Source organism: Rhamphochromis sp. 'chilingali' (genome assembly GCF_963969265.1).
Source record: "Rhamphochromis sp. 'chilingali' genome assembly, chromosome: 15".
Classification (NCBI taxonomy): domain Eukaryota; kingdom Metazoa; phylum Chordata; class Actinopteri; order Cichliformes; family Cichlidae; genus Rhamphochromis; species Rhamphochromis sp. 'chilingali'.
Genome location: NC_137942.1, coordinates 30,401,640 through 30,416,250, shown reverse-complemented (window position 1 = coordinate 30,416,250; position 14,611 = coordinate 30,401,640). Strand labels below are relative to the sequence as shown.

Sequence of the window (14,611 nt, the reverse complement as noted above, 5' to 3'; positions counted from 1 at the left end):
CTGCCAATGATAAATATCCATGTTGACCTAGGAGCTTGTAATCACCCATGTCCACCAGTGATAAAGGAATAAATATGTCATTGAATACACATGAAAAAGTAGTTTTTGATGACAAAAGCACACGTGCACTCTAGAACGCTCTGAGAGACGTGCACTAATGTGTCACACACATCAGTCAGTCAGCGAGGATGCTGTTTAACCTGGTAATGAAACAAGTTACAATGTATTCAGACTTCCTCTTTTCTTTCTTTCAGTCAACACAGATAGTGAGACCGCAGTGGTTAATGTTACCTATGCAACCCGCGAACAAGCCAGGCAGTAAGTTGCTCATCTTAATATTTTTCCATCTCTTGTTCTTTCCACAGTCTTTTGAATTTTGGTCCATTTTGTGTATAACAAACCGCTAAGGTGTGTGTGAAAAGTTGAATCATGACTTTGTGTAGCATTTGTTGCAAAATCTACCTGCAAAGAGTCTGTTGTTATGCTCTAATTAATTATGTATTGTATATATATATATATATATATATATATATATATATATATATATATATATATATATATATATATATATATATATATATATATATATGTGTGTGTGTGTGTGTATATATATATATATATATATATATATATATATATATATATATATATATATATATATATATATATATATATATATATATATATATATATGTATGTATATATATATGTATGTATATATATATGTATGTATATATATATGTATGTATATATATATGTATGTATATATATATATATATATATATATATATATATATATATATATATATATATATATATATATATGTATGTATATATATATATATATATATATATATATATATATATATATATATATATATATATATATATATATATATATATGTATGTATATATATATATATATATATATATATATATATATATATATATATATATATATATATATATATATATATATATATATGTATATGTATATATATATGTATATATATATATATATATATATATATATATATATATATATATATATATATATATATATATATATATATATATATATGTATGTATATGTGTGTGTATATATGTTTGTCGCGGTGACCTCTTAAAACTGTGCCGTGTCGATAATCAAAGTAAATATGACTTACTGCTGCTGTGCTGGGTCCTCAGAGCCATCCAGAAGCTGAATGGATACCAGTTTGAAAACAATGCCCTGCGTGTCTCCTACATCCCCGATGAAACCTCTGAACTGGAGGGAGGCCAGCGGGGGCCTGATAACGGCCGGCGACCTGGCTACGGGCCCCGGGGCGGACCCCGCGGTGGGTCCCCAAATTCTGGGATGCCCTCCAAACCTCCACATGCCGACATCCCTCTGAGACTGCTGGTGCCCACACAGTACGTTGGCGCAATCATCGGCAAGGAAGGAGCCACCATTCGTAACATCACCAAGCAGACACAGAGCAAGTGGGTAACAGCGTGATGGGTTTATTTCACACTTAATGTATGATCTGTAAGATAGTTTGATGGATGGATGAGAGCATTCTGATATGAAACCTTTTCCTAAACACTCCAGATTAAATGTATGATTTTAAATGCTCAAATTTAAAAGTTTGATATCTATTGCTCTTAGAAAGAAAAATCTGCTTTCATAACTGTATCGAGACACTCTGGTTCTTGTTAAAAAAATGCTTTTTTTTAACATTTTAAAACTCTGCTTTTGAGCTTTTTTCCCTGTGTCAGAATTGACATACACAATTCCATGTGTGCATTTCTTTCTGTTGCTGCAGGATTGACGTCCACCGCAAGGAGAATGCGGGTGCTGCTGAGAAGCCCATCAGCATTCACTCTACCCCTGAGGGCTGCTCAGCTGCCTGTCGCATGATCCTGGACATCATGCACCAGGAGGCCAAAGACACTAAGACGTAAGTTATCATAGTGATCCAGCACGGTAACAACCTAATGCAGTAAAACTGATCCTGGAGCTGATGAGTTCTCTATAGCAGCAAGCATGAAAATAACAGTGGGTTCCACTTGCAGTGCTGATGAGGTCCCTCTGAAGATCATGGCTCACAACAACTTTGTTGGGCGGCTGATTGGGAAAGAGGGACGCAACCTGAAGAAAATTGAGCAGGACACGGATACCAAGATCACCATTTCCCCGTAAGACACACACCAACTTGTGGTTGTGTATTAGCTGAGGTGAATGATTTATTGATTTAAAGCACAGAAAGACGCCTCACTGCAGCTCACCCATGAGCGGATAAAATTTCTAGTTGAGCCACATCAGTGAGTAACACCTCGCCGTGTGCCGTCTCTGTGTGCAGTCTCCAGGACCTGACGCTGTATAATCCAGAGAGAACCATCACAGTTAAAGGCTCCATCGAAGCCTGCTGTCAGGCTGAGGTGGAGATCATGAAGAAGGTCAGGGAGGCTTACGAGAACGACATCGCAGCGATGAATGTGAGTGCACGCTCACAGAAAACTGGAGGGGAGCCCAGCGACGGACTTTGAACTCTGTGAACTTATGATAGCAATATGATGGCGAGGCTGTTTGAATCGTATTCAAATAATGTCAGTAGTACAGCACAAGTACGAGAGATGTGCTTTTTTTCTTTGTGTTGGTTCAACACTAGAACCAGCCCACCTATTGTAACTGTCATTGCGGTTTCTTACCTACGCTGTCCTTCTCTGCAGCAACAGACACATCTGATCCCTGGCCTTAACCTGGGTGCTCTGGGCCTTTTCCCTTCTTCCTCCAATATGCCCCCACCACCACCTGGAAATGCAGTTGGTGGCACCCCCTACGGCTGCTTTGGGGTAAGATTACCTGAGAGATCAGCTGATTATAGTTTTCTTTCTTTTTTCTTTTTAAAAGACTGTTGCTATTTATTTAATGGGATTTTCTTGGCTTTGTTTTTTTTTTTCAGGCTCCAGAACAGGAGACGGTCCATGTTTACATCCCAGCACAGGCGGTGGGAGCAATCATTGGAAAGAAAGGACAGCACATCAAACAGCTGAGCCGCTTTGCTGGAGCCTCCATTAAGGTGTGTTGATAAACAGATGCATCTTGTAAACACTTTTCAGGGGAAAAATACTTTGTTTTCATCTGCAGAAAGGTATTTTGAAAATACTAATATTTCCTTTTCCAAATACTGCTAGATGGTGAGGACTACAGAGCATTTACACTTCTCAAACCAAACACTGAGATTTGAATAATGTATTTCTTGTATCTCCTTCAGATCGCACCAGCTGAATCTCCAGACTCCAAAATGAGGATGGTGATTGTGACAGGACCCCCTGAGGCTCAGTTTAAGGTAATCACTGATAGTCATTTACCTCTTTTGTTTGACATAATATCCCTGGTTGGTGGAACAACTGGTTGTTGAAAAGTGTTAACCTTCTTTTGTTTGCCCTCTCCTCCAGGCTCAGGGCAGAATCTATGGCAAACTGAAGGAAGAGAACTTCTTTGGGCCAAAGGAAGAAGTCAAACTTGAGACTCACATCAAGATGGCAGCTGCTGCTGCAGGAAGAGTGATTGGAAAGGGAGGCAAGACGGTAAGCCACAAAACCGTATACGTTGGTGTACTTCCAGTAGTAACATATTCTGCACATCAGGGTGCTTTAAGTAAGGACTGTTGCTGCCGCACTAACCAAGTCTCGTGTCTCCAGGTGAACGAGCTGCAAAACCTGACAGCAGCTGAGGTGGTGGTTCCCAGAGAACAGACACCTGATGAAAACGACCAGGTCATCGTCAAGATCAATGGGCATTTCTATGCTAGCCAGGTACACCTTTACTGTTTTGTAATGTGCTCATATATCATGTTCTCAACAAACTGTTCTATGGTTATGAACTATGAAGTATCACTACTGCTACAATGACCTTTGTAATGTGTCATTTTAATTGTTTTGACACATAATTAGGTCTCAGTTTTTGTTTGCAGGTATTTTTCTTTGACTCTCATAATCCAAAAAGTGTGAGTGTGAGACAAATTCAGTGACCACTTCTAATTAGCAATGATGGAAAAAAAAGAAAAAACCTCTCTGATTGGTTGAAATTTGAACTCACATCTAGGTGGTGCTAATGGTTACTCAGTGCCCTGTTGCGTATTTAACACCTCATACATTATAACACATTCATGGCTTAGTCATATTTATTTTATTCAGCACTGTATGCTCGTTATGCTAAGCTATGTTAGCTTAGCTACCAAAAAGATGTTAGCATTTATAAGTAGCCAATGGCATGTGATTGTCTTCCTGCATTTATGAGGTTAAGTATCTGTGCTAACATTGATTCATTTTAATGGTGCATATGTTCATGCTGCTGATACTCAGAAAGTTCATCTTCTTGTCATCCTTGATTGTCTAAAATATCATTTTTGTGTACTTGAACTTTTTCTTGATGCCTTCTAAAAACCTAAAATTGACCAAACTCTGAAGTCGCAGTTTTGTCTGCTATATCTAATGTGTTGCTAACTTTGTCTCCCTGCAGCAGGGGAAAAAGGCGTAACTTATGCAGCTCATCTTCTCAACTCTGCTCTGTCTCCTAGCTGGCCCAGAGAAAGATCAGAGACATTCTGACCCAGGTCAAACAGACACAGAAAAGCGGAGTTGGCATGGGCCCTGGCCCTCACTCGCCGGGCTTCACAGAGATGGGCAGACCTACGCAGGGACTGACTCAGGACCACCAGCCACGCAGGAAGTGAGGGGTCCCCGCACCCTTCTCACATGCCGCGGGCCCCCTGCCTGACAGAAGGACAGACAGACAAATGCACGAACGGATAGACGGACGGATACATGAGAGCGACACACGGACCCAGCGAGAGACAGGGAGAGATATAAAGAGGGAGAGAGTACGCCCAATAATCACAGAGAAAGACAAAGAACAAAGACGAGTGAAATCAAAAAGATGAAACAAATAATAAAAACAGGATTAAGAAAAAAGAAACAGAACAGAGATCAGATTCCAGGCCAGAAGAGAAACTGAGTGAGGATGGTGGGATGAGGGTAAGGAGGAACATGGAGAGAGAGGGTATAGTTTCCTCCTAGTGTGCCTCGGTATGGCTGCAGCCAGCTCCTCATCTGCTCTAACTTTATGGGATCCCACCCAGATAAGTCGAAACAACATGGCCGACTTTATTCTCCATGTATGGATGAAGCAACGCTATGGTGGGTTCCGATTTATAGCAGATCTGCGTTTCCCAGGCACACTAGCAGGTGCCTTCTTGTCCTATCGCCTCCAAGAGACCTCTCCAACCATCTGCAGTCAGTCCTATATTTTAAAGGTGGTTTTTTTTTAACATAGAGATATATGTATAGAAATGTTTTATTCAGAGCTATTATTAATAGAATGCAGTGAGGTGGAGCTGGGAGAAGGAACAGGGGAACTGCTGTAGTGGCACAGGAGGATAGGTGCGGGGTCTGGCACTGCCTCGCCCGCCCCTAACCTACTGGCCAAATGAGAGCGTAGAAGAGGGGCCGCAGATGTTAACACTGCTCTTTTAAAACCTTTCAGGATAGTAGAGAGATTAAAAGGAAAAAAGAGAAAATATGAGGTTGTAAATATATAATCTTCATGTAAATGTAAAAAAAAAAAAAAAAAAAAAAGCTGCGCCTGGCCGCCTTGCCTTTCCTCTTTAAAAAAAAAAACGAGGACGTCTTCTCTATTTTTCTTAGTCCCTTGCCTGTACTGTGTAGCATCATTTAGCCTACAATAAGGCTCGGGGCTGGGGAGGCACTGAAGATGCCCTTCCAATATTTAGCTATGTGGCGGAAGGCGCGGCAAGAGACAGTAACGGGAGTGGAGGTCGCAGCTGGTCCTGCAGTTCTATTGCAGCGGCTTAGCTCACGTGTTAGATTAAAAAAACAAAAAAACAACTGCCAGCAGCTGTGCTCGCTGGCGAGCGACCTGCACCCCAAACGGCATATTTTATATATATTATATATATATGATATGTGAGTTAGCCCGGCCCCTGGTGTGAATGTATTGACGGCTTTGCTTAACAAGTATGAGTAAGTGTGTCAGCGACAGACATTATGCTCATTACGTTTGTGCAGAAAGTCAAGGTCAGTCTCGGACGGAGAGTCGGGTGCTTCAGCCATCCCTGCGTTTTTTCTCTTAAATAAAAATGCCTTTAATGTCTGCAGTGATGAAGGCAGTCCGAGGCTGATCTTGGTCGAGCACGAAAAGCAAAGTCTTCCAAAGCTCCTTGCCTTGAGCTCAGCAATGGTAATGTCGTTATGAAGGGAGCAGCTTCCTCGTTCTCTCTCCCTGTCTGCTGAAGGCCTGTGGGCGGAGCCTCCAGACCCTGCCTGCGTATGATAATGAGGGGCGGGGTCGATGCTTGGACGCTCTCGCCAAGATTAGAACAGATTAGAAAAGAAAAAGAAAAAACCTACCTCAGGGTAAAGTTACCTCAGTATTCCTTTTTTTTGCTTGCTGGTCTTCTATATAATAGGAAAAAAATTGCTGAGAGTCCTGAATATTTTTTTATTTTTTTAAGAAAAATTATTTTTTTTTTCTTTTTAGGTATTGAGTTATGGCTTTGGTAGTTTTTTTTTTTCTTCCTTTTTTGTGTTTTCTGGTGTGATGGTTGAATGAGTTCAGGATGACAAAGATGCTGTTTTCTTTTTTCCTAAGTGGAGAGAGATCGGTCTGCTGGTGTAGAGAAGAAACGGGTCCCATTTTTCCATCTTTTGGGGGGAAACATGCTCGGTCTTCCTGACGTGTGAGTGGAGCCTCTGTAGTCTGAAACAGAGAAATGGCCAAAAGGGAGTTATGTTTAACTCGAGAGAGGATCCTCAAGTGCACATGGTGACCAAGCTCGCCACCGGGGTAATCGGATAACCTTTGTGTCATACCCCGTTCCTGTGGCTTCTGGCCTGCCGTGTGCCCTGAAATACCCTCCTCTCCTCGTCTTATTTTGACGACATTGCCACGAAGCGCCAAACATTATGAGACTGCTTTACAGACCTGCAATATTGGCATATGAAAATGCGACCTTTCTCACCTGGAGGTTGGGACTTTAAATATTAGCGGTCCACCTACAGAGTAGCTGTACTGTGTCAGGTGTTTTACTTACACACAGGAACTAGCTCTGACTTCTCTGAATGTGAATATTTATTACCTGTGCACTGACCGTGCCACCTCAGATGCTCCCTGTTGGCTACACGTGTGCTTGTTGTGTGTATGTGTGAATGCAGGCGCGTCTGTGTTCGCTGGTTTTAAATGTTCCTTTTTTTAAAGTCAGGGGATGTGTTTGGGTGATGTGGTTGAGGAAAAAATAAGCAGATAAAAGTAGGATGAGAACCCAGTGGAGAAAATCCACAAATCTTTTAGAGGAAAAAGATGGGAGCTACAGCAACGCAGCTGGGATAATATTCTAACCTGTACATAACATGTTCGAAATGTGATCTCTAACCTTTTGTACTTTTGGAGAAAAAAACCTTAAAAATCAAAGTGGGAAAGAACCATCAGACAGAAAGGTTGCGCTTAGCCAAGTTGCGGAAGGACACTGCCAAATAACTGTCTTTTTAATGTCTTACCTGTGCTTGGTACAAGCTTAATCGGCTACCCCACCAGCTCATCAACAAACAGGGAAAAATCTATTCCACCTCGTCTGCGCTTGTATTTTTGCCCAGAGGCGCTAACGTCACAGCTCGACTCTGTTAAGTTTCCACCTCTTTCTAAACCACAGCGCTCCGTTCACAGCCACCAACATGCTATTCAGGATTCATCCCTCAGCCTGCGGGCTTTTGGAGTGGTTCGAACGACATTTTTTTTATTTTTCATTCTTATTTAGTACAGCAAGCTTTGTTTGGAAGTGACATCTGGGGACGTACTGTTGCACTAATCGATTAAATATTTCAGCAAACAACTGAGAACATCTGATGCAAATCTAAAAAAACAAAAACAGTGGATGGTGAGGAGTCAGAGTTTTCTCCCTTCTTGCTCTTTCACACCACGTTTTCATGCTTTGTCGTTGCTCTTCTGTCCTCTGGTAGAAGAGTGATTTTGGAGTGGGCGGGAATGTAAGGGTCCCTTGCCCTCTCTTGCGCTGGTCTCCATTGTGTTCGTTTTGCTCGCTTCTGTTCAAAAACGTTTTTCTTTATTTTTCCCAGAATCCACACTCTGAGTCTTTATTGGAAAATAGTTGAATTTCACCTCATCTTATTGTTTAGCTTTTTTTAATGCAGAAATCTACAGCTACTTAATGAGACGAAGTACTAACATGTAGCTCAGTATGTCACAGTGACTGTGCCAAACAAACAGGAAGGGGCGGAGTCCAAAATGCAGTATAGAGCCACGTTAAGCAAATGAGCTCACTGAGAAGGACTTGAAGTATTTTAGAACTCAGGTGAAGTTTCACCTGAACCCTTCTTGTCTCGTTACGATAGAGAGACGACAGTACAGTTTAAACTGAGGCGCGCCCGTGCCGCTCGCCACGCCCCCGTGCCGCTCGCCACGCCCGCTCTGTAAGTAAGAATGTAGAAAGAATGGCTCACACAAATTGCAGCCGGAGACAGAGACAAAAATCATTTATTTCTTCATTTTCATCTGGTTTTCCTCTCTGTTCTGTTTTTTTTTTATTGCAATTTGAGTGATTGAGCCAATAAGTTGTATCAGCTAGTGGACAGAGTTTGGTAGTGAGAGGTGCCACGTGGTATAAAAACAGTATCATTGCCAGCACGCTAACATTTGAGTTAAAACCGACACGGTTTCTAACATTGTTTAAAGGACCATACCAGTGTTTCAGACATGTTTACCTGTTGCTTGTGTGCTTGTTATGGCTGACCATTTTCTACAACGTTTCCCCATTGGTTTCATTTCACTTTGATATAGAGCTCCAAGAAGAAAGGCAAACCTACTGACAAACAGTTATTTGGGGCATCCAAAAACATCCTCTCATAAGTCTAATATTCATAACAGTCCCTGTTCTTGTTATGACTTCTGGGAGAAGGTTTAGCTGTTTTGCCCGTCTCTTGAGCAAGTAGATGGTGAAACCTCATGTGGCTTGTATGAATTAGTCACTGATGTCATTTTGTAACCTATAAAAGATTCAGCCCTAATATTGGTTCCAAAGTCACATATTTTCACAACTTACCAGAGCCAGAATTTTGCTTTTGTTGCTACGCGATCACAAAGTTGATGCTGTGGGCCAAAAAAGCAAAACTGTGAGCTGAAAGAAGCTAAAATGCTCCTGGTGATGAGTCTTGGCTGTGTCACACGTAGTTATTTGAGTTACGCCTGTCGTACTTTAAACCCGGCATGCTTTAGAACATGGTCAGCACTGATGAGAAGCACACGCAGTAAACTGGCAAAACAGATCCTGACTGGTATTGCCCCTTTCCGACCGAAAGGAAATTCTGACTTGAGTAAACTTATCTTACCTGATCAAAAAACAGACAAAAGACGCACACACACGCACACACGCGCACATACACATACTGACTCCAGGATGGGCAGAGTTTGCTCTAAAACAGCACAAACTCCTCCATGTTGTGTCCCTAACACTTCCCCACCTCTTACCCCTCTGTCCGTCAGCAGGAATGGGGCTTTGACAATTCAGAAACAGAATCTGACAGAGGGACTCCTTTCCCAAGAAGGAAACACAAACAAACAAACAAACAAACAAACAAACAAACCTCTTGACACATAACTAGGAACGCTACCTCAAAACACAAGCAAACTCAGCTAGAAGATTGTCTCTTGTTGGTTTGTTCAAAGAAAAAAGTAAGAGCGAGCAGTCAGACAACAAAGTGACAGTGTTTTAGTACAACCCCCCCCCCCCCCAATTCTTGGACTTTATTAATTTATTTTTCAGCTTTTTGCAATTGTGCCTCTTCAGCTTAGAGATGGGACTGTAAAAGTAAATGCAAAAAAAATAATAAAATAAAATAAAAAATACATGAATAAAAAAGAGAAAACACACACACACACACACTCACTCTATGGACACATTGTGATGCAGGGTGACATGAGCCAGACGGGATGAAGATTTTCTTCATGCGTAGGGAGGAAGTGAGCCAGTCATAGCAGGGCGTCAACTTGTTGACCTGGGAAAGGTGTTTCAGTTAAACTGCTCAAAGCTACCGATGCTACTCACTAACCCTACTTCACATCACAGCTTAAGACAAACTTCAGTTCTTCTGCTCGTCTCGCTCTGACCACACACTAAAATTACTCGTAACCCTCCCTCGGCTCTGCCCTGCTGCTCACCTCCCAAATCAAGGGGCACAACACCTATAACCATGTAATTATTTTGTTGATCTACCTCTTAGGAAAAGGAAAAAATAGATAAATGGTAAAAAAAACTTTTGAAAAAGGACACAAAATAACTAAAAAAAACAAACAAAAAAAGTCATTTGAAAGAAATATAGGTAAATAAATAACTGGGTAGTGGCATCTCCATATACTGTAGTGGATAGTCTATTAAAGGAAAAAAACGTACTTCTTCCAAAGATGATTTTGTTTTCTTTCTGCATTCTGACTTGTATTTGAAATGGAATATTAAGGAAATTGGGAGATGGAAACTCTTGCCACCAATTTTTAATTTTCTTCTGTAACAACCCAGCATAAGAGATTTCTTTATCCAATTTGCATTTTATGTAGTTTGTTTCATTAAGCTTTCTTTAACTTCAAAATATTCTTTTGGTTGACTTTACATTTTTCTCTCTTCTTTATGACAGCAGATTGAATCTCTTGTGTTTGGGTGCATTTAGCATTTTCTTTCTCTCTGTGAAAAGCCTACATGAGTTAGTGCCCTGCAAGGACCTTCTATGCCGACTGATGATTTATTTTCAATTCCAATGAAAAGCAAAAGGACCTGTTGTTTTAGCTGATAATGTAGGTGTAGCTGGAAGGAGGGAGGTCCTCTGTACTGAGCTGGATCTAGAATAATCACATTTTGACCTAACCTCAAATTAATAAAAAAAACCCATCTCACTGTTGACTGCGCAGCCTGAGGCGACTCCTTGCTCATCAGGAGTGTCAGGTCTTCCCTCCTTCCAGCAGATGGCACCGTTGGTCTTTACAGTATATGGACTTTCACCTTCTGCCTGCCTGATTCCTTTAGTCGTCATCAACACTTGTTTTAAACTCCTTGTAAACAAAACAGAGCATAGATATGAATGTGTTATTAAAAGACGAGAGAACTGACCTTCTTGGCTTTTTGTCTTTTTGTGTGGCCTTCACAAAATCTGACACATTATACAAAGACAATGAATGATTTGTCTAATGTGGTGAGATTTTGAGGATTTTTACAGCTGTTCATACCTGCGCAAAAGCCTTGAGCCATTTAAAAAATATAATTTATATTTCATTGTGATTTTTTTTTTTTTTTTCTTAAGTGGTCTTCAGCTGTAGTTCTCAAGGCATTCTCAAAATTGTTTGCTTTTTCATTGGACATTGAGGTTTGTTTGCTAGTCCACTTAACACCAACCTATGAACTATTCAAGTATAAAAAAGACACCTAACCCAAATTTTCTCTGCATAAGAAATGGGCAAAGAACCAATTTTAAGTTGCATCTTTAGGTACTTCTAAAATAAAGTGACTTCCAAGTGACTTCTTCAGTCTCAGCTGACTGCAGGTTTCCCCAGTAAACGGTGTCTTTGAGAACCTTTGACCTCACAACCTGTTGTTCATTCAGTTGACTAGTTTTAGTCATTCTGCAAGTGTACTGTTTATAAGGTTGTAAATAACTTTATAAATAACTTTTATTACATTTAGTTATTTGTTTACAATATTTACATGTTTATTATATACGTATTTTACTGCTATTACTACTATTTTGGAAAAAAAATCAAAGTTGAAATTTTCAAATGTCTTTACAATGTTGGGTAATTACCACAAAATAATGCTAGAATGGCTGAAATAATGTGATTTATTATTATTTATGATCCTTCATAAATTGAGTCTGGAGGTGTAGACTTGTGTACTACATATGTACATGGTTTCTAGCCATGTACATAAAACACAATTAGTCATAGCAGCAGTGTCCGTCTCTGCTGTATTGATGCAGAGGGCACGAGTTTGTGGAAGCAGCTATGTATTTTTGGATTAGGATTGATATTAAGTTTGTGATAATGATTCAGTTTGGTATGTAATTACGTTCAACAACAATGTATTTTTGACTAAATTATTATTTTTACGTCCTTTAATGAAATAACCCTAAAAATTGACAGTACCTTTTAAGGAAGGGAAATGGGCACAAAAGGCTGAGGTATGCCTTATTACACATAATCTGGAATGAAAATCAGTGGGAACATCAGAGCGATGAATCCAACTGAATTTTTTGTTTAAAATTCTCTTTAACACACAGAGGTAAGGAGAGGGGAACAGCAGTGTCTACAAATGTAAAACAGATGTCTATAGATGCTCATGAGTGGGGATCGTGTCATAATTGATGGAATTATGAGCACAAATATTGATCCACTTGAAAACATCTGATTGCCTTTAAATTTCGGCATGATAATGAACCCAAACTTACTGTCAATGCAATGAAGGCATAGCTGTGCTGAAAAAGACACAGTGGAACGCTATCAGTGACACACTGACCTCCCCAGAGTTCGGATCTCACCATCACTGAAGCAGTGTGGGATTGTCTTGGCAGTGAACAAAACAAAAAACAGACAGCAATCAAAGAAGAACTTCAGAACGTCTTACAAGAACCCTGGAGAACTACTAAAAGCAAGACCAAAGATCGTCTACGAGAGTTCAGGCTGTGCTGAAGAATAAAGACGGTCATGCTGCCTTTTCAAGCTGCATGCATGTTTGCTCATGTTTCAATAATCTGCTGCAAGCCTCACCAAATGATAAAGGAATGAGGTGCAACAACTTTGTTTAATTTTAATATTTTCTACATTTAAATATCTGTAAAGACTTACTGTTATACCTGACCTCCTGTGTACATATTAAAGGTGTTTAAACTAAAAATGTCAAATTTACTCTTCTAGACATGAAGGTTATGCATAAGGTCAATAAGGAAGCTCTGTATTCACTCATCTCTCTGCTCTCCCAGCTGTCCGACTGCTAGTCGAAACCTTTACATCACTTCCTACGTGTAAGACTCGATGCTTTATTGCTGTAGTCCAGTCGTCTTTCGTCCTACCTTCTTCAAGTCAATCTGAATACTTTAAATTGCACGTCTCATTCTCTTGCCTTCAGTCTCTCTCATGTGTCCTTCAGCAGTGAAGGACCTTCCTTACACTTCTTTTTCTTCTTCTTCTTCTTGTGATTTTAAAATGCTGCCAAATTATAACACTGGATTCATTATACTGCTGCAAAACCAAACATGCAAATGGTCCGTTTATTATGCCTTTAACCACTAGCGGGCATAATTTTATCAAACAATGTCACACTCTTTATGACGTTTCATTTTGTATAACTTTTTGAATAGCTGTCGAGGACGATTCTGTAAAAATAAATAAATGAATAGTTGCACAGCTGATAGCACTACCCACCACAAAAGCAAATCATTTGGGGGTTAAAAGTTGCAGGTTTTATTCATATAGCAATTATTTATATTACAAATGTATAATAGCAATGCCAAGTACCAAAATCAGGTGATTACAGTCGAATCAGTTGCAGAATTGAACTGAATAAAGAACTGAAGGATACCATCTTAATATCACACAAAGTTAAAACTAAACACTACTACTGAACAGACTAAAAGTCGATGTTTGCAGTGTAGATGCTATAAAAGAAATGAGCACTTTTCTGAAACAAGCTTCTTAAGTCAATTGCAAGCTCCTTTTTATTCTATTTTTGTGGACACAACACCTTTCAGGGTTGCTGGCCTTTCTTGAAATAGAACAATAGAAAGAAGAAGAAAAAAAGACCAGCAGGGCTCACCTGTTATATGCCTTTAAACAGGCAAATGTTCTCATGAAAACCAACGATGAGCAGCGGCTGAACAGTGAAATTCTATTTTGAGTTAAACAATGGCACCCTCTAGTGGGAGATTCTAGGAAAAGCGTGTTTCTCCAGCTAAAATGATAAGGCAATACTTGAGTCAGAGTTGGATGTGTTCCTCTGTTGGATAACAAATGAGATGAAACGAATGTGTGGGTGTCCGTGAGCACCTCAATAATGTCTGTTCAGCATGCTCAATGTTCTTACTCCAGGTTTGCTGGTTTAGTAAAATACATGAAGAAACATGATTTAAACTGGAACTATTTAGACACTCCTGCTAAATGAGCTTTATCAACACCCCCCTGCCCAGGAAACAAAAACAAAAAAAATCACACACAAACTATATTGCTTAACAGATAAACTATAGATCTACAAAGAAAAAAGGAAAACATGAAACAAGCATTCTTTACTGCTACACATTGGACAAAAATCAGGACATATTCAAATTCATTGCAAGGACACAACTGCCTCGTGGTGTCCAGTGTCCAGAAAGTTGTCAGACAGTCACGTTTCTTCTCAATTCTAGAACATTCATACATGTGTATCACACCTGAAATATGTCCCGATGAGTTTGGAGAATTGGTCGAGAGTGAAGCTCAACATGCTAGCTATTCACCACAACTTATCGCACCAATGACATTAAAATTTTCCTTCTGTTTCCTCACTACTCGGCTGCATCTTCT

At 39.8% G+C, this 14,611-nt stretch overlaps 1 protein-coding gene across 2 annotated transcripts in view; it reads left to right on the top strand.

The window, feature by feature from the left end:
- Positions 1–11,174, top strand: part of igf2bp1 (insulin-like growth factor 2 mRNA binding protein 1) — a 52,310-nt gene extending 41,136 nt beyond the window's left edge. Inside the window, exons 5-15 of one of the 2 annotated variants that reach the window (XM_080904278.1) lie at positions 255–318; positions 1,189–1,482; positions 1,806–1,940; positions 2,056–2,178; positions 2,343–2,478; positions 2,719–2,835; positions 2,946–3,062; positions 3,258–3,332; positions 3,442–3,573; positions 3,688–3,801; positions 4,566–11,174. In XM_080904278.1, coding sequence (XP_080760404.1) covers positions 255–318; positions 1,189–1,482; positions 1,806–1,940; positions 2,056–2,178; positions 2,343–2,478; positions 2,719–2,835; positions 2,946–3,062; positions 3,258–3,332; positions 3,442–3,573; positions 3,688–3,801; positions 4,566–4,721 — 1,463 coding nt within the window. In that variant the 3' untranslated portion in view covers positions 4,722–11,174. Of the gene's footprint in view, positions 1–254; positions 319–1,188; positions 1,483–1,805; positions 1,941–2,055; positions 2,179–2,342; positions 2,479–2,712; positions 2,836–2,945; positions 3,063–3,257; positions 3,333–3,441; positions 3,574–3,687; positions 3,802–4,565 lie in introns of both variants that reach the window. The other variant, XM_080904277.1, reaches the window with a different exon arrangement.
- The last annotated feature ends 3,437 nt before the right edge of the window (positions 11,175–14,611 follow it).